Source organism: Pelecanus crispus, chromosome 2, assembly GCF_030463565.1.
Source record: "Pelecanus crispus isolate bPelCri1 chromosome 2, bPelCri1.pri, whole genome shotgun sequence".
In the NCBI taxonomy this organism is placed as follows: Eukaryota; Metazoa; Chordata; class Aves; order Pelecaniformes; family Pelecanidae; genus Pelecanus; species Pelecanus crispus.
Genome location: NC_134644.1, coordinates 171374831 through 171400304, shown reverse-complemented (window position 1 = coordinate 171400304; position 25474 = coordinate 171374831). Strand labels below are relative to the sequence as shown.

The window sequence follows — 25474 nt, the reverse complement described above, 5'->3', positions numbered from 1 at the left end:
GTCGATATAAGTCCTAAATTTACAAAACATGCTGGGAAGTGTGATAGAAGTCATTTACCCAAGGCATTGTGTTGCATAATTGTCTAGCATGAGCTTTTTGTGCATCTCTGGCATCTTAGTACTCCCTAAGGAAAAGAAAAGCACTGAATTTTGTGGGCCACAAATATGACCTATATACTCTTCCTCTTCTTTGGAAAATCCTGAAGAAAGGCAGTAATTTTCCTCTGGTTCTTCGATGATTCATGTGCTTTGTCTGTGAACGCTACCGATTTGAGGCACAGGATTATTGTGATATAGCCTTGTTAAGCCTGTAACATCTTTTTTTCGTGCTTCACATAGTCATGTTATTACTTATGCCTAGACGAAAGATAGATGGTAAAAGTATGACAGATAAGATTACAAGTAATTTGAGCAGCTTTTCTAAAATTTTGCTTACAGATTAGTTTTCAGAATATATTACTTGCCTGTTTTGTTGAAATATTAACTACTGCTTTATAGGTTTTGTCATTGTCGCAATGTGGCCAAAGGTCGAAATAAAACATGTGCAATTAGATTGAAGAGCTAGTGTAATCAGTCCCTTCCTCCCGTACGCACTTTGCAAGATCGGGAATATTTCTGTATGTAAACTAATCTTCATACCTAACCTCTGTACAATGGCCAACATGAACCCCTTTTCATGGCTGAAATTCTTCATTCTACTTCATTATTCTTTGTTAGTCATGAAAATGCCTTTTAAAACTTTATGGAGAGTATAGTGAGAGTTCATGGCAGAATGGGGGACCTGGTCTCAGCCTGCTGAGATAAATGCTGTCTTATGTGCCAGTTTGCATTTTTAAATTATTTCGTTTAGCTGCTACGTGGCTGGATGGTCAGAAAGGTACAGATGAAAGGGAAGCTGTCTTTCTGAAACCTGTTGCTGCCATGCCTCTCGGCATCTGTTTGAGGAAGGGATGCCAGCTCTCTTAGTACCTGGTCTGCTTGAATGACAGGGAAAAATGTAAGCCTAATTCATCACTTCTTTAAAAAATATAATAATGCTGGCATGTTTCTTAGGTGGACTCCTCACGCCATGAAGTCTTTGAACTGCATGAGTGAAGGGAATGTATTGGAAATTACCATGGATATTCAATACTGAAATTAAAAAAAAAAAATTATTGTCAATTAAGGTTTGGTTTTACTAGCCAACAAACATGAAAAAAAAACAACCACTTGTGCTAGATGCAGGCATGGGAGTATGCCTTCTTTGGTATTTTAATCCAACTCCTCTTTAGATGCCATTTACTTTGGAGTTTTTTGCTGCATAAAAGCTTCTGTAATATTTACTTCCAAGCAGGTAAATTAATTTGTCTCCCTTTTCGATAAGGAAGAATGCCACTATTCAAACCTGCCAAATTCAAAATGAACTTGGAAAAAGCAGCAGCAGCAGAATCTGGATCGGTCTAAAATGAGTATGAACACAAGCTAGCAGGACTTACAGAAGAACTGGAAGACCTTTCTGAGAGGCTCTTGTTATTCTCTGGCTCTTGTATTAGACATCCACTTGGAGTCAGATGAAAGTGCTGTGGGAAGACTAGCGTTATGCTTGCCACAAAATTGGCATAATGGAACAGTAATTCTCTGTTCCTTTAGATAAAACCTGTCCATTGTGCCTCTTGCTACTGCACTTGAATACTGACTGTAACTGCTTTTTCTGGCATGTTTAAAATAGACTGTTCTTATCTGTGTGAATTACAACTTAAAAGTCTACCTCCATCTATCATCCATTATTCCTGTCTCTCAAATTACCTGATCACTCCCCATCATCTTCCACTTCAAGAGTAACTTTTTCAGTCATCCCTTAAGAGTTTTGCTCAAATGGGCTAAATCTCAGATATCCTCTTTTGTCCTGCCTCTTTATCCTTTCCAGTGACAAATGCTCCCAGCCTGGTGTCATCCTGCTTGCGTCTGCAGGCTGCCCCAGTGCGTTGTAAAACATTTTGGTGTGATGAACTGCCTTCCTCTCTGTGCCTCATTCTGCTAATACTGCGTATTAAATGAGGTGTTTAGGGAAATTGAGTTAAATCCTTCATAGTGACAGGAGGGGAAATTAAGCATAAGAAAATGCTAGAGACTTTAAAGCCATCTTGTACAGGAGTATTATCTATGACCCTTAGTCTGTAATACAACACGCATGGTCTGAATAATAAGAGCCGATATGTAAAAGTTAAATTCCAGTGAATGCAATTTTGCCTGAGTCTGCCAGCAATTAAACATTTTATGACTAGTCTGTAATTAAAATAATTGCTTCTACTCTGGAACCTGTATTTTGTAGGTTTTACTCACGCAGAACTTGTGTTACGAAAAGTGGATGTGTGTGGCTTTTTTTACATACACGCAGTACTTAACATCAAGTTTATGACAAACTAACAGCCTTTCAAGGACCGAGTTGAAACCTCAGACACTAAAGCAAAGTAGGAGAATCACATCCCTTCCCCTCCTGATGAGAGTTCAGTGCTGTGCTAACTACTGGAAGGAGGCAAATGAACTCTGCCGTATGCAGGAGCTTAGCAAATCCAAACCCTGACTGGTGGAAAGGAAAACCTTTATAAAAACAAGGTGCTTATGAAGAACATGTTCATAAGTACCTGTCTGTGCCATAATTCAGTAACCTAGGCAGTGCATCTCAACTCCTCCTGTTAATTGTGAGTGGGTGGGGAAATGCTTTCTTGAGTCCTTTTTGTTCTGAGCAATTTAATGCATATAGATTAAAACTTGGAACTTAAAGCTCTGCTTATAGCACTTGTGTTCAGCAAGTTATTTTAACTTATTTCATGTGATTTAAAGGTTTGACTAGCTCAAAAGCAAATTACAGTATGAAGTTGTTACTGAGGTGATCAAATCTGCCATAATTCAGTAACCTAGGCAGTGCATCTCAACTCCTCCTGTTAATTGTGAGTGGGTGGGGAAATGCTTTCTTGAGTCCTTTTTGTTCTGAGCAATTTAATGCATATAGATTAAAACTTGGAACTTAAAGCTCTGCTTATAGCACTTGTGTTCAGCAAGTTATTTTAACTTATTTCATGTGATTTAAAGGTTTGACTAGCTCAAAAGCAAATTACAGTATGAAGTTGTTACTGAGGTGATCAAATCTGAGAACTTCAGTAATCTTGGGGAGCCTGGGAGGAGAAGCAGCCCAGACCAAAAAAGATGCTTCTGAATGGAAGAACAAAATACATGCAATAAACCTGCTGGGAGTACAGCTCGAAGGAGGGTATTGGCAGAAGGGAGTGCTCAAGGTGATGTTCCCGTGCTGCACTTTTAGTAAACAGTGTGTTGGGTCATGCTGAAACAGAGCTGCTGTTGCGATGTGCTTTAAACCCCAAACATGTCATCTTTTTTTCTTAAGGCTCATTTTTAGGTTCACCACTTAATGATCTGGTTTATGCTCTAGCCCACAAAGAGTTTTTGTTGCCACAACTGAAGGGGCAGTGAACTGCAGCGTGGGGACTTCTCAGGCCAGCTTTGCTGCCAAAGCCAGCATCTCATGCAACCATACCCCCGAGGGGGTTTGTCCTGGGATATGGGTTCAGTCACGCTGCGTGCATAGATGTGAATATGCGTCCTTCTGGTACAAACATTATGTAATCTGACTTTTTATAAAATGCTTGCTTTTTTCTCCTAAGTGCTTAAACACATTTTGATTGACTTGGTACAGTATGTACATCTGCTTAGGCTTTGGGGCACAAAGGACAAGGAAATACAGGAGAAGCTTGTATTACCCGGTTGGAATATATTTTAATAATTTTAATGTATGGTGGAAGGTACTGTACCATTCTACTTTCATGGATTTCAGAAGCCTCATGGGATGTGGGAGTAAGATGCTCTGGTCTTGTGGGCAGAAAGTGAAGATGGATGCATATGCTGTGTATATCTTCATTAGAAGTTTAAATATTTAAATATCAGTCCCCAAAGTTATATTCCTAATGGCTTATTTTTGCTCATGCTTGCTTGAGGAATACCTTTGTTATAAGATGGTGTGATAGTTACTGCAAAGTAACTGGCTACTTCCAAAAGGCTAAACAGAGATGTGTGTGTGGCCAGTCAGTAAATGGTAATTGATGAATCATCTTCCTGGCATAGTACTGGAATATCCTACACTGTTTCTGAAATGGAACCTGCATTAAATTTCCCAGAATTTGTTAGTCTTGTGCTTGACATTCTGAGGATCTCGGACAAATACAGTGATATATTCTTGTGTGGCTTTGTGTGGGACCACAAACTGGAGGAACTTAGGAGTACAGTTAAGCATCATGTGACTATGAGGAGTAACTGCATTTCAATGGAAAGTCCAGGGGTAGGAGGGAATGTGGAATAAAAGACCCTACACTAGGCAAGGACAATGGAAAGCATTAAGCAGGAAATAGGGTATATAGTTAAGGGGGGGGGGGGGGCACAATATCCTGAAAAATGCTATTGAAATTTTTAAATGCTTGCTTTTTGTTGCAGATTAATCAGCCACTCGATGGGGATTAACAGTGGAGCACCTCTTTGTGTCGCCTTTCCACCCCTCTGTAGCAAGAATAACAACTTCAGCACTTCTTCAATAATAATTATGAAACTGGTATTAACTGAATGGCAATTATGGATTTTTAACTCTAACTCACAGTAAACCAGCAAGCCATATGTTGAAATTCCTACCAAATAGCTTTTCGTTCTTAATGTCTCATATCTATACAAGAAGTTGCAAGATACTTGTTTGTACAAGAGGAATATAAGCATTACTTGCCTGAGGAACAGAAGCTGAAAGAGAAGACACGCTAAGTTGTTTGTGGAGTTATGGTAGTATTATTTATATAGATATAACAAATATATATATATTTTTTATGGTAATGAAAATGGCTCCCCAGAATGCTGACTCGGAATCTATGCAAGTTCAAGATCTACCTGTGGCACAGCTTCAGAAACCAGAAAACAAGGAGAATGAAAGCAGGGAGGAGACCATTAGTGAAGGATCCATAGACCGGATACCAATACGCCTGTGGGTGATGCATGGTGCAGTAATGTTTGGCAGGGAATTTTGTTATGCCATGGAGACAGCTCTGGTAACGCCGGTATTGTTACAAATTGGTAAGTAATTCTCATTTTTGTTAATCGAAACTTCCTATATCTTTTTGCATTGATTGAAGTCAGAGGAAGAAGGAAGTGGGGTCTGCCAACTAAAAATACACAAGGTAAAAAGGATTTGGGTTTTTTGTTACTGGCTGTGCCACAGATTCAGTTGTGTGACCATGTTTAAGTGGAAGGATTTCTAGATGCATTCATCTTCTGCCCAATACTGCTTCCACCTGTAAAAAATTTAACCTGATTTAAGTCTAAAATTCTTTACTAAGAGGTAAGTGTCCTAGAAACAACATTAGACTATAAAGGATTGCAGTGATGCTTTTGTTTTCATTTACAGAGAAATGCTTCAGGTTACAGTACTTCAGAATAAACAGACAAATTGGCTTTTCCAACTACTAGTGAAATATTGCATTTATTTCAAACCACTAGTGATTCTTGGTTTATGTGATTAATCTGTCTGGTTTATAACATGTGAATACATATGAATAAACCATGATACCAATAGCTTTAGATAATAATGGGAGGGTAATGGGGTTTAGAATAGGAGTAGACAGTGTTAAATTTTGTGGTGAGTATTGTAATTAGGTTTCCAATAAACTGCTTACAGTATTAAAAGTATCTGGTATTACCCTTATCAAATCCAGAAGATCATGTTCTCTGTCAGGTATCAGAAAACATGACATGAAACCAAATGGAAGTACTGGACTGAGCGGGCTTCTGTGAGTGAATAAATCAACAATGTGTGTGCACTCTATAAGTGTATATATAATATATGCATATTGTGTGTCTGCTAATGTTTACTTTGGCTTACACATGTCATTGTACCTTACAACATGCTCAGTTGTGGCCAAACAGAAGCACTCAACCAACTCTCTAAAATAATGTTAATTGAATGCTATTTACAACATTGTTTAAAAACGTCAAGGTTAGCACCTTAAATGAAACACGTGTATTTTTATATTTGATATGACAGAAGGGCATAAGAGATTGAACCTGTGAGCATCCAATGTACAAATTCTTTTGTGCAGTCTTCATGCAGTTAAAAATGTGTTTTCATATGAAATTACTAGTCAGTTTACTTCGAATCAGTGGGTCAATAATGAGTGCAGTTAGTGCCATGAGAGATGCTGATGAGTTATGCCTCGAAGTTTTTGAGAAAATTTTCATTTTCAGACCTTATCAAATGTCCTTTTTGGATCTATTGGTGGCATGGTTGAAATAGATTATAAGTGTTCCCCCAAATAGGAGTGTTCTGATCAAGCTGACCTGCTGAATAAAACAATTGCAACTTCATCTAGGAATGTTTAAAACTCTCTCCCAGCTGAAACCAGGACATGTCCATAACTTGTTTTGAGGTTTTGTCTTTTGGGTAAGTTGTGATTTAGAGACTTAAGTAATTTGTACTAGCGGCGTTGGTTCAACTGTTGTCTACCGTGAGTGCAAAAACTTGCATCTTGCTTTGCATGGAGAAGAGCTCCAGTTTTGTAAGTGACCTGTGCTTTTTTGTTCGCTTTCTTGTTTATGCTGGCACTTGGATGTTTAAAACGTATAGCTGGCTAAGCTGACTTTAACTTACCATAGAGTAAGGTCAGACAGTATAAATAAACCATCCTCTTAATTACTGACCGTTCTACTAGGTTACATTTCTTTTGTGAGCTCTTCTAGCAGATCTGTTTCCTCCAGATAATTGAGAAATACCTCTTCCTTCCCTAACCCCAGTGATCAAAATAACATTGGGATTTGGGGGAAGGGAAGAAAAGAGCTCTCACTTGTAGAAAAGCTAGCAAATCAACAAAGCAGTGCAAAAGACCGTGGGGATGCAATGACGATGTTCCATACTGCATAGATAAGAAATGGAGGCAGCTGGTTACAAATGTTAGTGCTTTGGGAACTAATTGAAATCCTTCGTGCTCTGGCTCACGTTCCCTCAGCAGGGGAATAAACAATGTTGGATTCACTGAAGGGTTAAGTTATTCACGGGTGACTTATCTAGCCTGTTTGGTAATTACCTCTTACATGGTTCTGTTTACCTTTATCAACCTCAACATCTGTCTGCCTCAACATGAGCTATATTTATTCCTCACTGGAGGGGATTGCATATAGCTGTTGAACTGCTGTAATGCTCCCTTTGCTTCTTGTTTTGGTAAAAGCAACATTCAGTTGTTTTCTGTGAGGTTAAATTGGCTCGAGAAACTTATTTTTGAGAAATGGCACCTGGGGAAGTGTGGTGACTCAACCAACTAACTTTGCTCATAATAAATTCAAGAACCAGAAGCCTTTTGGGTGTGCAAAGACTCTTCCTTGCAGACGTATGTTGAATATTAACGATTAAGCTTTATGGTGTGTGCTTGTGCTCTATACTTCAGAGAAAACTTTGGCCACTGAAATAATCTGAGGTTCTTATCTGATATCACCATTAAAACCTTAGGCACATTAGTATGGTGTTACATACTTTCTGCTTGCAGGTATTTGACTTTCCTAGCTGTTTGTGTACCCTGGATCAGAGCTGCAGTTATGATTTGCCAGGTCAACGACCTGTCCTACTTGTTCTGTAAGCCATGAGACTTCAGCAACTGAAGGAGCTAGTCCTTTGGATAGTCCCTTTCCAGTTCAACAGTGGCGGAGTTCTCCATGTGTTTAGATTTCCTGAAGTTTTGAATTCTTAACAAAAGAACTAAAGGCAGCAGAGAGCTGCTTGGATCGATGGATACTGTGAATTGGAAAGGTCTAGAAGTGCCTGAGTTGCTGTTCCCCTACCAAAATAAGTTCTGATTTGTGACTTTGATCGCTGTCTTTATTGCTGTGCTTAGATTGATGTTACATTGCCTTGTCAGAAATGCAGCTACAAATCCGTAATGGCCTTGTAGTCATAACTGGGCTTTAGTAGCTTAGCAACAAGAATGAGCCAAATATATATTACACTTTTTTTATTCTAACTTGCCTTTTGATTTCTTGCTATCTGCAGCCTAAGAATTCAAAATGATTCAGCTAACTTGTTTAGAAGAATTCAGCAGATATAAAAATATGCCAAATATGAGAAGTGGCAGACTGGCTCCAGGTGAAATTATATTAGTTGGCACTTTCACAAGTTTTGATCTCTAGAAATCTTCATTAATCTTTTTAGAGACCCGTTCAATCAGCAGTTGCTCCCAGCCAGCATTAAAACTGCTAGAAAATAAACTGTCAGCGCCTTCAGCACTCTAGGTTTACTTGTTCATCAGTCTGAGATTTTTTTGAGAGTGATTTCTTGTTACTATTGAGTATGTTCTGTGCATTAACACTCCTGTTTGCTTCCCCTGTCACACTTCAGCTACATACTATAAACTCCATAGGAGCAGGATGAGGCCTTTGTCTTCTGAAACATTGGGTACTTAATGCTGCTTATCTGTGAGAGGGAATTAAAATCCCTGCTATTGTTTATAAATGACAGTGTCTTTTCTTCTGTCATTAAACTTGGTTTCTAAGGATTAAATCTCTAAGTCTACTTCCAGTTCATAACAGTTCATGGAAAATTCGGATGCATTTTAGAAATGACTTTGCAAGGGATTTTAAGCGAGTAAAAGTGAGGAGAAACTACTGACTGGTATGGTGTAAACTTAGCAAAACTGTTAGCTTTTTAAAGAAACTTGTTCAGTGAAATTGGAATACACGGCTTCTGTTAACACCACTTGAAACTATGAATAACATAATTTGCTAATTTCAGATTGTTTCAGTTGTAATTCAAGCACAATTTGGGTGGTAATGCAACCAGTAAATCCATTTCAGTTCTTCTGAAAAGTGGGATCCATGTGCCTGTTTCATTAGGGCTACAGAAGAAAAAAAAAAATCTGTATTCTGTGACTTTGGGTGGCTGGCGCTTTCAGCATGAAAAACTTGCTGGCTGACTAATGAGTAGGGGTAGCTGTAAACATGAAGTCTCACGTCTTATATTTAATATGATAAAAGCTTTGCCAAGCCTTTACTGTTGCTTCAAAGGCTTTTTCCAATGCTATTGAGTGTTTTATGAATAGTTAATAGGCACAGAAGTGACTGTCAGCACCAGAACTGTTCCTCATTCCCCTGCATAAATTAAATATATTACACTAGTGCTTTTAAAAAGGAACTATGTACATTTACATAAGGAAAAACATGAGCAGTTTACATGTGCTGCTTACCTTTATAATGTCACTTAAATTTGGGGATGCTTCTCTGGTATGGTACAGAAATAGCCTTGATTTTTGTGCGTTTCATATCTGAGTGCCTATCTGTGATGGCATTACTTTGTTTTGCTATGAGAGTTAATGGGCTCTTGTAGTAAACATTAGCTAGTCTAGCATTAAATATTGAAGTTGGTTGTTTTAAGCTTAACCCTGAGCACGGTATTCTTTTTAGGCAATAACACTAAGGAATGGCATTTCTGGAAACTGCACATTTAAGTGCTAATTAATAGATTTTAATAAAGAGAAAGGCTGAGCTAAGCAGAGCAGAATACCATAGGTTATTTTTGTTTGGAAAAGAAACTATTTCTCTCATTATATGCTTTCAAATCAGCAAAATACTGTAGTTGCTCATGTTCCCTATGTGTCTCGTACATGTAGAAAAGCTGTTCAGGGGTTTGGTCTGTCATTTCTCAGTTAAAGCATTTAGACGTAGTATCTCCAAAAAAAAAAAAAAATCTAACATTCAGAATTCTTCCAGCCTAAAGCTTAGCAGACCATGCTTAAAGGGTCTTGAAATCTAGTTCATGTGAAATTGCCAGTAAGGAAACTGTGTGTTAAGCAATAGTTCAAACTGCTGATTCTGCGAAATCTCAAAGTGCTAGCTGAGAAGTCATTGTGCTGAAGAGATTTAATATTACAGAGTCAACTTTCAGTATGAAGTAATGAATCTCCACATTGAAATTCAGTGTTGATACTTGTCTGAGAAGAATGCATGTAGGTAAAGAGGAGATTATGGAGACGTATTTAGAAACCAAGCATGAAATGTTACAGCTAAGTTAGCTTTTAGGTATGTTTCTTCAAAGGAATTAAGGTATCAATTGCTGACTTAATTCAGTGTGGAAAGGGATAGCCTTCCTAAGGCTAAGCCTGAGATCAAAGGAAGTCTAAAAACCGTAAAGATCTGGTGGGGAAGAAGGGAACAAAGGGATTGGATGAGCTTTTAGAGGCTGCCTATAATTCAAGTGAAAAAAGACTGCCTGGCTGGAAAAAATCTCGCAGATGGAGAAAGTTCTTCAACATAAAGCAGCACTGCCTCTCTCTTTCAGCTCAAGTAGTCGAGTTTATTCCTTATCTCTGCCAGAGGTTACATTTATGTTAAGGTTATACGTATTTATAACTATCTTTCTACAAAGCTGCATCTTACCATTTGAGCTGTGCCTTACCTTACCTTGCCTTACCAGGAAGAAACCAAGTTGTTATAACCTGCTCTTTGACTCTCAAAGTTAAATTCCCGTACGACCCAGCTGCATCTGGGCTCCCAGGCGTAGCTGCATTTGATGCTGAGAGTGAATTGCAGGCTCTGAATTCCTCCTTGGAAGAATCAATGGCTTGAGAGCTGACCTGTCCCAAGAGGGGGCTGTAACATGGCTAACGTAAGGACAAGACTTGAATTTACAGTGGATCCAGAAAACCTAGAATAATAAACACTTAATTAAATACGTTTTTCAGCCTTGTTAGCTTTGAAGTTAGTCTTTAAGATCATGTAAAGTTTGTATTCAGATCTCAAGTGGTGGAATGTATAAAACTGCAAATATTGTGCCTGAGGCACATGTTAATTGCCCTATAAAACCTCCCCACCCATCATTTTTTACTTATTGACTAATTTTATGCCCACTAAGGGGTTGTGTAAGACTAATTTTACTGTACTTTTTTTTTTAACCAACAAGCAAGTCAGTCAGGCTTTCATATCATGTATTGCTCTTCTCTTACATAAAATATCTTTTGACCTCAAATCAATAGCAGCCCACTTTTTGAACACATGTGGTCCTTAGTGGAAGGTTTGGTTAAGGATATGTTTAAGGCACCTTTAAAAGAAAGGTGCTATACAGCTATTAAGATTTTTAATCCCGGGGGCAGTAGGAGCACATGCTTTATTTTCATATCAAGGCAAATGCCACGTGGTCTGGCAGTTGTGCAATAACTGTTACAGAGCTTTTTTTATATTAATGTTCTGGTTTTCTTTAACACTGAATCTGGCCTTCAGAGGCACAGCTGATAACACATGGCAGATTTTCAGCTGGGGTAACATGAGGATTCGTGCTGGCTTTAGGATTGTACAGACTATGTGACTTTGGATCAACAGCCTTACTAGGAAAGGGAAGTTAAGTGCGAAGGAATTCAGAGGCTTCTCCCATACCATGCAACATGTTTCCTGTTACTTAGAAGTAGGTAACTTTTTGTTCCTTTTTTTTTTTTTTTTTTTTTGGCTGAATAAGGTCTGCCAAAGAAGCCACTTCTAAAATAAGTCTCATACTTGCTCTGGTGTTATTTTCTCCCATTCCAAATCTTTTGACAGAAGTCCTTGATGTTTAATTGTGTACTGTGGGAATGTTAGTACTTTTTTTCCCCTAACATAAAGAGCGTTCGCAGTAAAAATTGTGTGAGAATGCTTCTTTGAATCATCAGACATTTCCCTTTTGAGAGCATGTGTGATCGGAGGTTAGTGCGAGTGACCATATATGACACACAAGAAATGCTAACAGGTCTGAGAACTGTGCACTGATAGAAAAAGCAAACTGCAAGACAAAGCAAACTGTATAAAAATGCAGACTGTCAGCTCTTAAGGATGGCGGTTTAAAAGCAATTTTTAATTTCGTCATCGTCTGTTCTTCAGATCCATTTTTTAACTCTGCAGTGATAGATATTTTAGTCTGTGATTTGTGGAAAGAGCTTGAGGCCTCCAAAAATAATCACTCCCTAAGAAGGAAATGGGCATCTCTACCCTTATGCAGATGCTTCTTTCTACCAGTAAATCTTTCCTGTCCAGCATGCTGCCTCCTTTTTATCTTGAGTAGCCAAGGTTTAAGAGAGACTAAACTTTTTGGAATGACTTGGGAGTACTTTGACATCTCTGTTCCCTTTCTTTCCCAAATCTCTTGTTCTCTCCTGCCCCAAGGAGATCTAGTAAAGCAGCAGAAATAAGAACCAGTTAATAACGCTGCTGTAGGCTAACAGTGCTGAACAGGTTATGGGACTATATTAAAAATTATAAGCAGATTTTGTTGTTGTTTTTAATTTGCATATCAGCCAATAGTTTTAAAATTTTCTTTCAGTCTATTGTAAATGTGCTTTTTACTTCGCTTTTATGTTGGGTCACTGAATTGTCTTGCAATTCTTCCCTCCCACACATATTGGACCCACCTTGTTGCTATAGCCAAGACAAGACTATAGGTGTTCTGCTTTCAAGGGCAGCTCTGGAGTAGAAAGGGACATGTATAGGACTCAAGGAATTGCAGGATCCCTGTATATTTTAGTGCTCCCTTAGGAAGATCTCCTGTGGGTAGTGGGGAAAGGATGGGAGAAGTAGGAGGCAGACTTTGGCCTCCTGAAAATCTGTTAAAATTGAGTGGTTTTAAACACCCACCTTTACGCAACCTCTTTCCTAGCCTAAACCCTTCCTCTTAATCTGCTTTCCACCCACATACACTCTCAGCCAAATTTACAAAGCCCACATCTTTTTATACTTCTGTCTAAACACCTTCTAGGAGAACAAGATGTCAGGTGAACCTGTGAATCTATGTGGATGCATAACGGCCGCCTGAGTTTCAATTTTCTGTTCAGGATTTGAGTTTGATCCTCACCTCTGACCGAAAGGTAACTTTGCCATAGCAATAACAGATGAAACATGATAGTGCTTCCATGCTCTTTATTACAAAGTAATTGCCACCAGGGCAATTTTCCAGCAGGCAATTGCCTGTTCTTTACTGTAAAAAGAAACCTTTCAGCTTTTTGGATGGGATTCTGGTGGCAGAGACTTGCAGATGCAGAACTGAGATTCGGGCACCCAGCTTTTGAAACTTGCAACACCAAGACTCAAATCAATGGTTTTTTATTGAATGTGGATTGTGAAACAGGTTATGAAAAGAGAATGGCTGAGAACTCCTTAATGAACAGGAGTCTTACTTTTCAAGGAAATAAACTTAAGGCCACTTTTGAAATGAAAAGAATGTCAACAGGCTGTTGCCAAATCACGTAATGCTTTAATAAAGCTTGCTTCAAGAGGATTGTCAAAGCTGCAGCCCCTTAAGCTCTATTCTCCTCTGAGTCTCCTGTGTGCTTGTTGCAACAGTATTTCTGTTGTGATGCACCCTCTGGGACTCCCATTTTAATCATCCTCTTTTAACCAAACAACAGTTGAGAAGGTTTCAGATATGCTTTCCTGCAGGCTGTTTTGCAAGAAATTATTGGAAAAGTTTTGAGCTGCTGATTCAGTTTGACGATAAAATTTAATGCAAGTCCGTTTACTAAACAGGGAAAAAACAGGTCATAGATTTTTATTTACATTGGTTTGGATAAATCCCCAATAGCTCATGTCACTCCATAAACGTACCCCTCTCTCTGAAGTCTTGAGTAACAGTGGGCACAAAGCAGCACAGATGCAGATTTTTCCATAAATAAATAAACCCAACAATATGCTGTATTAACATTTCGTGATCTTCAGTTGGAGCCTCATGGTGATTTTTTGCAGTGTAGTAGATGCAGAGCATGTAAACTGAATATGACCTGGTTTTCTACAGAAATAAATTGGATTTAAATGGGTTTCATCAGACAAGTAAGCTAACTTGCCCACAATCAGAATGACCTGAAAGCCTCAACTCTGCAAAGAAGAATAGGATGAGTAGGTAGTGAAGGAGAGGGAAAGACTTTTAGCTGGGGGCAGTGATGGGCAGGTAGTGGCTGGCAAGAGCACTGAAGTACGTAACAAGTGCTGCTAGACCTGGTAGGTGATTTCACTTGTGCTTTGAACTTGAGAAGAGATTCAAGTCACTCCTCATTTGGGGAAAAATGTGTAATCCCCGTTCCCACTGCTGGGGAGGATGTCTAGCAAACAATGTTTCCCCCTTCCAGTCTTTGGAAACTGTTCCACTTTATATAAAACAGCATAAAAGTTTGTGAAAGCGGGTCTTCTAAATAACTGTGCTGTCACTGTAGCATCTTTCTCAGCTGTGCCTATTTGTATTGAATCCCTTTGTAAAGCAGGTGCTTTATGAAGTTGTTTCAACCTTGAAATGCCCCGTGTCCACCTGGCTTCCTGAAAAGTAAAGATTTAAATGCAAATACCTTCTTGGGATTGGATAAACAGAAGGATTTGAGTCTGAGTTTGTTATATATAGGGAATGGTGACTGCTGCAAAGTTAGATGCCATCTTACCAGGCTGTGAGGAGTGAGGACAGAGCTGACGTTTTGTGTAGACACAGGTACCGGGCAGCTGAAACCGCTCAGACACTCCTGCATGTGACCCCACCAACATTTTGCGTAGCAGCTGGAGGGAGACTTTGGAGAAAGTCAGATGAGCTTAAACTTCAGAGGTAGAGCAGTTGAATGCTGAAATCACAGCTTCATCATCTACCTGCAGATCACTAAGTAAAAAGCATTTTAGAGTGGCAAACTTTCTGCAAATAGAGACTGAATTACCTGGAAGCCTGAACTGTGGCCATAAAGTAATGTCAAAACATAGACGTTACTGGGACAAGCGATCTTGAGAAACAGCTTCTATGGTCAGCTTAAGAAGCCTTAACACGCTTCCAGAGCAAGACTACTTTTCCCCACAGAAATGTTCATACGGAGAGCGGTGACTAGGAAGGATCAGTCCCTGCAGTGGCCTGGTCATGTCCTCGGTATCAGTTTTGTCTTTGGCAGGTGTCCCACCATGAGGCAGTGCAATCTCTTTTAACATGCTGATAAATTTTGTGTAGCGTTCTGTTCAGATCATCTTAACCTTGAATTTCTGTACTCTTCTGGATCCCAATTTATGTTCTCTCTGGCCCAAGTGATAAACTGAGATGGATCATTTTCTATGTGTTCTCACGTATAGACTTTAAAAACATGAGTTTCCTCCTTTTATCAGTTGTGCTGCTCTGTAAACAATGGTCTTTCAGTAATTCAGTCTATCAGAATTGAGGCCCCCCAGGATAATTTACAACTTCCAAAAACATCCTTCTGGCTTTAAATGAGCTCTTGATCTGGAGGTGTTTAGTGTTATATACAAATGTTATATCTGGACACTTCTGGAAATTAAAGCATTTATTTGGAGAATGGGAGATCAAGTTCACGCACTTCAGGGTTTATGTGTGTGGCGTAAACTACATAGTCTAAAATTAGTATTAAACTTTGACACTCTAGAAGAAATCCTCACGAATCTAAACCCAACAACATGCCTTGGGTGTTCAGACAAATGATTGTTTACCAGGGTAGATTAGTTATAGTGAATACAGTTGCGGCATTCACTGTGTTTTCCTTGCCTGATTTGGGAAGTCAGGCATAGTGTCTTACCAAGCCAGACATTTTCTGGCAAGGAAGAGTCATTACAGGCATACCTGCTGTCCTACATGGACTACATCAGGTGACTTAAAAATGATTGTTTATCGTACTCTTATGCAAATTAGACAATTTATGTAGCAATGGGATGCTGCTGCAGCCTTGGAAACATCTGATCTGGTGTTTTGTTCCAAGCTACAACAGAAACGAAGAACAGATGCAGGGTGCTATGCTCCTTCTTTCTCCCCTTGAGTCATTAGTCCATAAAACTTTACAAAAATAGGTTTCTGGTTACTAGACTTTGGTGTCAGTTTATCACATCTGCAGTGGTTCTGCGCTGTATTTGCATTTTTAGAAAAACTGCTTATTTGAAGGGTTTGGGTTTTTTCACTAAGGGATATATTCCTAATATTAATGCCTTTGCAACATAAATCGAGTGATGCTGACTTTATACTGACTTCAAATGAGAGCAGAAGGAAACTTTGTCATCTGGCTGAAATGAAAATTGAGTTTAAAATTTTTTTCTTTCCTTTTTGGTTCAACAAACAGCAGCATGCAAGAAACATGGTTTACAAACCTGAACTGGCTAGCATCTCCAGAGGTCATCGCTAGCAACCTGTGGTGAGCAGCAGTGTTGTCACCCTCTCCCTCGTGATTTGCTGGGTCCCCCCCAGATACAGCCACACTGTGTAACGCTAGAGAAGCTGAAGAAGTGCATGGGGGAGTTTTCAGGATATTTGGGGGTGGAATGAGAAAATAAGATGATGTAATCAGTTAAAAAGCTGAGGGTGGCTCTTGGTAATTAAGGAGTAGTCTTAATAAGTGCTTCCCCCTTCTCTGAGGTAGTCAAAGTCATGGGTCATAAGTCTCATGCCAGGGACTCCCATCGGTTTGGATAGCAGTCAATGTGTGCAAGAGCTTATGGAGATAAATGAGGGGGAAGATTATTTTTCTGGACTATGGATTCCTATCCCATTGACGTGGCAAATGTGTTTAAAATTTCAAATGTTTTTAAGCTGTAACCCTCAGAAGAGGGGTTTGGTACAACTTTGTCAGATATCGAAAGGATTGCCAAATTCAATCTTGAAAATTATTTAGGTTTCAGTCTTAAAATTTGATTTGGTTTCCTTTTTGGATGACTGAATAATGCTGTGTTGCTGACTACACCTGTAACTCATATAACTCATTTCATTCTTTTCTAAGTTCAAATGACAAGAAAAAGGTTACAAGCAGAGCGATGTAAAGTAAAACTGCTTTTCACAATATGATAAAAATACTTGTCTGTTTGGAAAAGAGTTCTGTTCTGCTTTGTCCCCGTTAGGGCCTAATTCTCATAGTTTGCATATTTGGAAAGGAAATGTTTGCTGGTTTATTTGCTGGTGTGCTCCACTTGTTTAACTTAAGATTTTATTGGTAAATTTATCCTTCTGTGCATAGCCTCATTGATTGTGAAACGTAACACATGCAAGTAAAGATTGCATGTAAAAGAGTCTGTGGTAAGAAGGTCTTTTTCATCTTGTGTGATTTCATTTTATTCCAACTATCAATTCCAGTTATTTGGTGCAAAGTGACTCCATGGATCTCATTATCCTTGGTGTAGAAATACAAGTAGTATAATTTTTAAACAGCTCAGTAAGGGTGGGGGAGCCACTCCTCTGGGATGCGGTAAGCTTGATACTTGGGAGCGCTGGCTCAGACTTGAGGGTTAAGTTCTGCTCTGGTTACAAAAATTTCCTGTGTGTGCAACTTTGTAGTATGACCCTGCAAGCTCAAAATACTAAGATCGAGATTTTTATATAGCTAGAGTTTAGAAGACTTCAATATGAAAGAAGCTCTGCTTCTAAATCTCTCTGGAACGCGTGTAGAACGTGTTTCATGTAAGTTAATGTTCAAGCCAAAACATAAAAGTTTATAGAAGAAGGTGTGTAGGAAAGTTTGAAGGTTTGAGGCAGGCTACATAAACACCAACACCATCTTTTTAATCAGCCCCCATAATGTCATCTGAGAGCATGGTTTTCTGTAATGCTTTACCCACAAGGCAGGCAGTTGGTGGCACGAATAGCTATAGAGGAAGACCACTTTTTTTGGGGGGGGAGGGGGAACCCACAGTTGATTAAAATTCTGTATATGGTAGTCCTGTTACCAGCGTTCCTATGCCTAGAGGTTGTTAAAACAACTGGTGAACTGCAGTGTTTTTCCTGGAGCAATGGTCTACGTGGAAAACCATGCCTGCAAACTACAACCTGCAGTTCATTTGTTGAAGCAAATAGGAAAAGCACTAATAGGATTTATGTTTCGCTTGATATAGCCACACGAGGAATTAACCTCAATAAAGGCAGCTGCATAGAGGAATGCGGTTTCTCTTTAGGAGGTTAGTATGGGTTAATTTCAAAATTCCTCTTTTTTTATAGTATGCAATGAATATAATGAGTTAGAAGAATCAGTGCATTTGTGTATAATTCAGCAACATTTTAAAAATAGCAAATAATTTAAGAGTGAATTCCTGTTCTCTGCTGACCTTCAGCTGGTAGGGCTTCCCAGTAGCACAGTTGTGACAAAAATTATCGCAGGCAGAGTGTTTATTCGATCATAAACAAACCTGTAGTCCCAAAGACTTTAGAAAGGCCAGAAGGTTGATTTTTGCAGTGTAGTAACAATTAACAATACACCTTTTGTAAGTCTGTTATGGGAATGATGGCTTTTTGGGAGGCTTTGTGTATTGAAAAGAAGGGGTCTTAAAGCACTTTGAGACTGCGTGAATGGCCTAAGGCATGTAGGTAGGATCAAATCAGCTTTATTCCCCTCTGAATAGCTTGGGCATTTCTAGCTGGAACAGTGGCTTTTAGAATATGAAGTTTATATGAGGTACCTATAATGTTTATCAGCTATTATATTTGTTTTGTTATAAGTCAGCTAGGGTAGTTATAGGAGGAGCTGCCTGCACCGTTTACTGACCCTTAAAAGGACTATGCAAATGGGATCCGGGCTGAAATTTGGAGATCAACTGTCTGGTCAGTAATCCCCAGGAAGATGAAGGTTCTCAGGTGGTATCCGCAGGGGAATGCGGGCCAAAAAACACCTTCTTGAGTCATCACTTTCATGTGGCTTCCAAGCATGTAGTCAAGCCTAAAAATTGGGGGAGAAGAGGCTGAGTTTTATCAATGTGCAAAGACAAGCTCCTTGCATTTTACTCTGCTGTGCACTTACTGTATTTTCTAATAAATGCAACTTGAGGCTGGAAATCAAGTGTTTTCTTTGCTGCTTGCAGTTCAGGGGCACGAATGTTGAGCTGACCATACTCTGCCTGGCTGCCTGCTCAACAAAAAAAAATACTTTTTTGGCTACCTTCAAGTCTGTTTGCCCTCCTTTTTCAAGTTCTGTTCCTGGATACACTGACCAGGTGCCATGCTGGGCTAAGTATATGCCAGTCATTTGTTTGGCAATGTGAACCAGATCCTTTATGATTTCCTAGTTGGGGGTTGGTGGGGCAGAATGGACACATCAGGAGTAAACTTCTGCAGTGAACAGGAGTTGAATATCTAGATGATGCCCAGTGTTTCCTTTGCTAGAATGGTATTTTAAAAGTCTTAACTCTGAGCGAGTCTCATAAAATCTGGGATGTCCTAGCCATGTTCTTCAGCTTGCCCTTGCTCTTAGTTATGTTAATCATGCTTCTGCCTTCCCTTGAGGTCTGGTTAGAGCAGTGCAGGAGGGTAGTCAAGGCTTCCCTTAGACAGAAGATCCTGGCAGCGCAGAGCAGCCCAGGACCGGAGCACCCAAGCAAGGGCTCAGGCTGCACCTACTGCTGCCTCGTGATGCTGCTGGGCAGCCCCCTCCCAGCAATGAGCAGCCCCATATTGAATAGGTCCCCATTAAGCAAGTATGATTTTAATTGAAAACTTGTTCTTAAGCAGAACAGAAAAGTTGTTCATTAACCGGATTTTTTTAGGGGGTAGGAGGGGGTCAGTTCAGTCTGAGTTGGACATCGATTTCAGAGTTTAATGGTTCAGGTTTGGCTCTACTTGGAGGAAAAAAATAGGTGTTAACAGCAGTTTTCGGTTAGGATTTGGTTCAGCTGTGTAAGTAAATGGTCATATTCCAGGGTATTAATGTGTTAATTGCCGCAACAAAAGCTCCACTGTTGATGAACAGAACAGGCTTGCGAGTTGGTGCTGAAACATTTTCTGCTGTATACGTAAGAGTCTTTTGAGGTTGGGAATTTTAAAGCGCGTTCCGAGCCGAAGTGCCTTTGTTTATACATTTGCCAATATTCTAGAAGTGTTGATGAAAACCCTACTGAGCTTTGGATAAACTGGGATGCTGCATATCTTCAGGCATCACTGTAATTGATGTCTGATCTCGCAGTGCGACAGAGCGGTGAAGTGCTGCAGCGTTGCGTAATGCGCGCGGAGTCGAAGTGGGGCATCGTGTACAGCCGATGCATTTTAATTACATCCCGTAAAGGCGAGGGAAGGATTAGTGTGGCGAAACAATTTATTGATTGCTGCATTCGTATATGTGTCTGCATACACTTAGACACTTGTGAGTGATGGGAGATGGATGCTGGCGTAGTTGCGTGTGACCTTTGAGTCCTCCTGTATCTGCCGCTTACTTAACTGGCTAGCAACAGGAGACAGCATTTGCAGCCTGGCAATAAATACACTGACATTGTGAAGTTAGCCCTGGGTGGTTCTACCAAGATAGAGAGATAGAGATATAGATATATATGTATAGTTGAATACAACCTGTATTTTTCTAGGACCCTGAAGAAAGTTCTCAGCTCTTTATTTGATGTAAACACCTTTATTATATCCCTAAAACTGCTCTTTGGTGGAGGGTTAAAAGGATTTTTTTTTTTAATTACTGCTAGTTCAGCACACTGGAAGTTGCATCAGATTTAATCTATATTCAATTTCAGCTCGTTAAGCACTGTGACGCAAATTTCTTCTTAGTGTCAAAGTGATATATTTCTAAATATTGGTTAATAAGTGAGAGAGGGAAGAAAAGTTAAAAACAAGTTTCCCAAGAGCCAAAAAAGACTGCACAGATAAGCTAGAAAACTCTGTGAATCAGTTTCAGCCGGTGATAGGAGCCCTTGGCAACGCTGCGTTTCCTTGCACTCTCTGGAGCTTAATTACCTGCTGCAGCATGGAGAAAGCTTGTTAGACACTGTCAGCGTTTGAGTATAAAGGGTTCAGCTTCTGGCTTAAGTAAACCTGGCACTTTTCACCGGTCTGAATGTACCCTGGCAAAAACAAATGCCATCGTTTTGGTGAGGATGTCATTCTGTGCAACCTGTAGGAATTGCTAAGCATTTTTACTATAATAAAAAAGTCAACAACAGCAATTGATTCTTTGGTCTTTCCCTGAGCAGGGAATGTCATATGTGTTGCCTTTGATTGCTCCTCTGCAGCAGCAGCAGGAGTAGCTAATACTGGCATACATGTCTATTAGCAATTGCTTGAGAAATTGGATAAGGAAGTAGAAAGCTGGATTGCTATAAGGGCAGTAAGCTAGAAATAATCTTCTACCTGAATTACTACAGGTTGCTCCTGTGGAAGTAAGTTAGTAGGAGGGTTAGAAACTTAAAAATCAATAATTAAAGCTTTAAAAGCATTACTTGACAGCATTTGTGATCACACTAAAAGGAAAACCACATTTGCCTGCCTGCAGATCAGTGCATGTGGTGTTTCTCCAATGCCTCAGACCTCAGCTGTTCTCAGGCTTTTGCTTCCTCTCTCCCCGTTCCACACGTACCTTTGGCTCACTTCTCTTAACATATGCTTCTCCTTCCTGACACAGCACCATAAAACTGGGTTATAAACTCAAAATTGTCAGGGAAGCTACATAAACCTTTCTACAACTTTGGCAGAATGGCAGTGTAGCAGCAGAGCTTAATGAAACACTGATGACTCCCACGGTTGCCAAATATGAGAAGGGGAGGACGGTTGTAGGAGGTTAAGAAGCAATAATTGAGCCGAGACAGAAAATGGGAAAACTGGATGATGAAATCCTTTAAGAGGCCTGTCACTTCCTTAATTCCATTTTTCACAAGTGTTCTTCAACCCAACATGGTTGCTGCTGGCATGCTATTGCATGGGTAATTTCAAAAGCTGTTGCTGTAGTGAAAGGCAGAATAGCTTTGCCAGAAGGGAATACTATTCTTCTACAGCATAAAAACACCTCCAGGACTCTATGTGGAACACCGTACTACTATTTCTGTACTGAAGTTGTTGGAGAGCAAGAGCATTGTTTTCTTACCAGTTTAGTCGATGTTCTTTCAAAATGGGTGGCTCTAGTCTAGTTGTAGGTATGCCGTGTAATAGTTGTGATGGTTTCCAAATTTTTGGAATTTGTTTCTGCTGTAGAAGTGTGACTTGTTTGCATCCAACTACTAAGGAAATTCAAAATTTGAAATACAAGTTTTAAGGAAATGTTGGACAGTTTTTCCAGCATCTCTGACCTAATTTCATCCTTTTAATATTCCTATTAATTATTTGTTCATATATCTCAAATCTCAGTCCAGCTTTTGTCTATAATCTTGTCCCTGTGACTGGGAGTGACTAAAGCAGAAATGTAGGTGCATTTTAAAGGCATGAATCTGCTGTAAAAGTTTTGGATGTCACAGCGATGTAGGTAGCAGATCCCCGTCTTGGAAGAGGAAGACAGACAGTGCTCCAGCCCTCTCCCCACCAAGTGTCTCTTTGGTCCTGTGGATTTTTCCTGATGCATTCAGGGTGGGCTGCAGCTGACTTTAGCTGGTAGCTTTGGAAAGAATTTTCTGCATTTTGCCCTTGGATATCAATCCTTCGAAGTACCGTGCTTTTTATGCCCTTGTAATATTCCTATTAATTATTTGTTCTGTTGATTATCACTCCCCTCAGTGCTAATAACCCCATCCAAATGGGGGAATCGTGCTTTATCCCTCCATTTTATCTCTCGTGTCCCACAACTGATTCCTCATTCGCACTGAAGAGGCACCCATATCCTCGTTTCGTATCATCCAGAGCCGTAACGGAGCAGCTGAGTGAGGCCAAGAGCCCAGCACTCGCAGCCGTTGCGCATACCCCTGCTGACAAGAGCTAAACAGGAGGCGGAAGGAGAGGATAGACTTCTTGCAACTGGGTGATAGTTTGTGTTCCAGAAAAGCGTGTTCAGATTGCAGAGTGCATGTACCCCTGCCTCTAAGATGTATATAATGTGCTGACAGCTTGTGAATGTTGCAGGCTAAGCAGAAGAGCTCTTATTTGACAGGCACAAGAAGAATTTCAGGATGTGAATTTTACCAGTGGGAAGATTTAAGCCACAGTTTTGATATTGCTCCTATTTTATGTGGTGTTTATTGCAATAGGTCATTTCTGAGACACTGAGCAAATAAAGATGCCTGACAACTTGATAGGCTATCATTTTTATGTAGGAAGCTAGCAGCAATTAAAAAGCTCATGGTGCTGCTTTTGGTCTGAGTTCTTCCACCTGCATGCTTGCAACCAAAATGATCACACATATACCGGTCAGTACCATTTTCCTCCAGTATTGTGCAATTTGCAGCTTGTCAAGAGTGGCTTCTGAACAAGCAGTTGGCTTGAGCAAGTGTTGTCTTATCATACAGGCTGGGCAGGCATAATGTGATGAAGAGCAAAATTTTCAGATAAAAATAAAGCCCAGTATTGGCTTCATTTCTTCTTACACCAGCAGCCGTAAGATGTTGTAGCATTAGGGGTGCAAATTAGAGGCTATCTCATCTCATATGATATCAGACTCTGATTTCAAGTAGTACTTAAAATTATTTCCTTCTTAAAAGCTTGTACTCCCACATTTGGAAGCTGCTCAAGTCATGGTAATGGGCACCAGGAGAAGTTACTGTGCTTTTTCGTATCCCTTCCCTGTTGGTCAGAGTTCCTATTTCAATCCAGAAGTTAGAAGGTGGTTTCTCATGGATGCAATAAACCCAATGTACAAGTGCTGACTGTACTGCAGTAGTGCTCAGACCACCAGTCAAGCCTATTCCAGTGCGTTGGTTCAACACGTATTGGCTCAGATATGGTTTTTTTGGCAGCTCAGAGTCCCACAGGAGCTCTAAGCCATTGGAAGCTCTCAAATCTGAGGGGAGGCAAGAAGAAGCAAAAGGATTTGTGGTTGAAGTTTCATGGTGATACAGGTGTCAAAATAGGCATGCAGCTTGTTGGCAGTTTCTCTAGGGGACCCAAATGTGTGGCAACTCTGTCTTTTTATTTTAAATACAAGGGAGTGGATATTGGGGTGCATTTACGAAATTATTGCAGCTGCATTCTGATAATCCCTGTTCCTCATACAGACACTCCAAAGATAAAATGCTGGAGTTTGCGGTGGTTTCTACGATTCTGTTGTAACAAGAGGAAGAGCAGATACTGGGGTTCTAACTTTTTCACAGCTTTTTGACAAGCATTGGTTTTGCTTGCTACTCTCCTTAAAAATATAGTCTAAACAAAGCAGCTTGTTTAAGCAACGCGTTTTAAACAGATCAATGTAAAATATTTTTAGCAGCACACAGTGTTTTATACAGGGATGAAATTGCAGAATACAAAGTATTTGGAGGGCATGACAGCTTCTTATGTTAGTTCAGAAATTTGTATGGTGTTTACTTTAAGAGTATAAACAAGTCTCTAGGTGATGATTTCTGACAAATGAAAATAGGAGCTTAGCATCCTATTCCCATATCAGATCTTATTGTTAAGCTTATAAAGAACTATTTTTCCCCCAATAGAACTTATCAAAAAGAGGTTTTGAATAGAAACTGCTGCATGTGACTTAATCTTTCTTCCATGTAACTTGTGACCTCACGCAGCCCTTAGACTGATGGTGACACAGTGAGCATTTCCTGTGAACTGTGAGCAGTGCTGGTCCCACTATTGTTGGGCACTTTTTTTGTCTGGGAAAAAACAAACCCTTATTTACTAGAAGCCAGTGTCCTGTTTGTTTGTAGCTGGCTGGGAAATGCCATATTACAAGGGTCTCAGTGGCAGCCGTCGCTGCTAACAGAAGCTGCTGTTGTGTTTTGCTCTTTTTCTCACTGATTTGTATGAGACTTCGGAGTCTGCCTTGTGACCTGCTCCAGATTCAGTTCACAGCACAAATACTAACCTTGTTTATCCAATATGTTTTTTTCCTCCTCAGTGTTTCCTCAGATTAGCTGTCACTAAAAGGCTAAATAATAATCCTCCAGTTATTATTCCTCCCCCAAGAGGCCACCAGGTTACTTTTCCAAGTTGGCGGATGGCGGTTTGCTGTTAGAGCTGCTACCTGGCAAGGCAAGCATGGCGGTGGAAAATTACAGACAAAATAAAGGAACACCATTAAATTGGTAATGGGATGCAGCTGCTTTGGCCTTTGAGTCAGCATGTGAGTCTCAGCAGCCTCCAGTAAAGTATTTGCTGCGTGATACTTCTCTTGGCCACACAAAAGTGGTCCCAGCCTAATTAGAGCCTGTTGCAGGTGGGTGTAGCAGCTCTCGGTGGTTGGGACATTTTACATTTGGCTGTAGGAGGTTGTGATGAGGCAGTCATATGGATGACAGGCTTGCTGTGCAGTACTGCCTTGAAATCCAGTCAAAGCCGTCATCCGTACATCTGCACATCAGAGACTGGATGCTGCAGGGCTGCTGGCTGGGCACACCACCATAGCCAAGTTTATTTAAAATACATGAGTTTATTTAAAATACATGCTGCATCTGAGTCCTTGCCACTAGATAGGGGTATCAGAAGGAACTTCCTGGTGTCAAAATGTCCCTTTATCTTTTGGTTTCTGCTCGTTTTCTTCTTGTCCTGGCCTGGATGCCTTCTTAACTGTCTTTCCATTTTAAAATACGGTCAAATTGTGTAGGTATAGCAGTATATATATATGGAGGAAGGAACCATTAGGCCATGTAATTATCTTCCTTG

The 25474-nt window shown here is 40.0% G+C and overlaps 1 protein-coding gene across 2 annotated transcripts in view; it reads left to right on the top strand.

The window, feature by feature from the left end:
* The window catches only part of SLC45A4 (solute carrier family 45 member 4), a 65672-nt gene that overhangs the window by 24043 nt on the left and 16155 nt on the right, over positions 1-25474 (top strand). For both annotated transcript variants that reach the window (XM_075704809.1, XM_075704808.1), the window contains exon 2: positions 4486-5106. In XM_075704809.1, the coding sequence (XP_075560924.1) occupies positions 4863-5106 (244 nt within the window). In that variant the 5' untranslated portion in view covers positions 4486-4862. The remainder of the gene's footprint in view (positions 1-4485; positions 5107-25474) is intronic.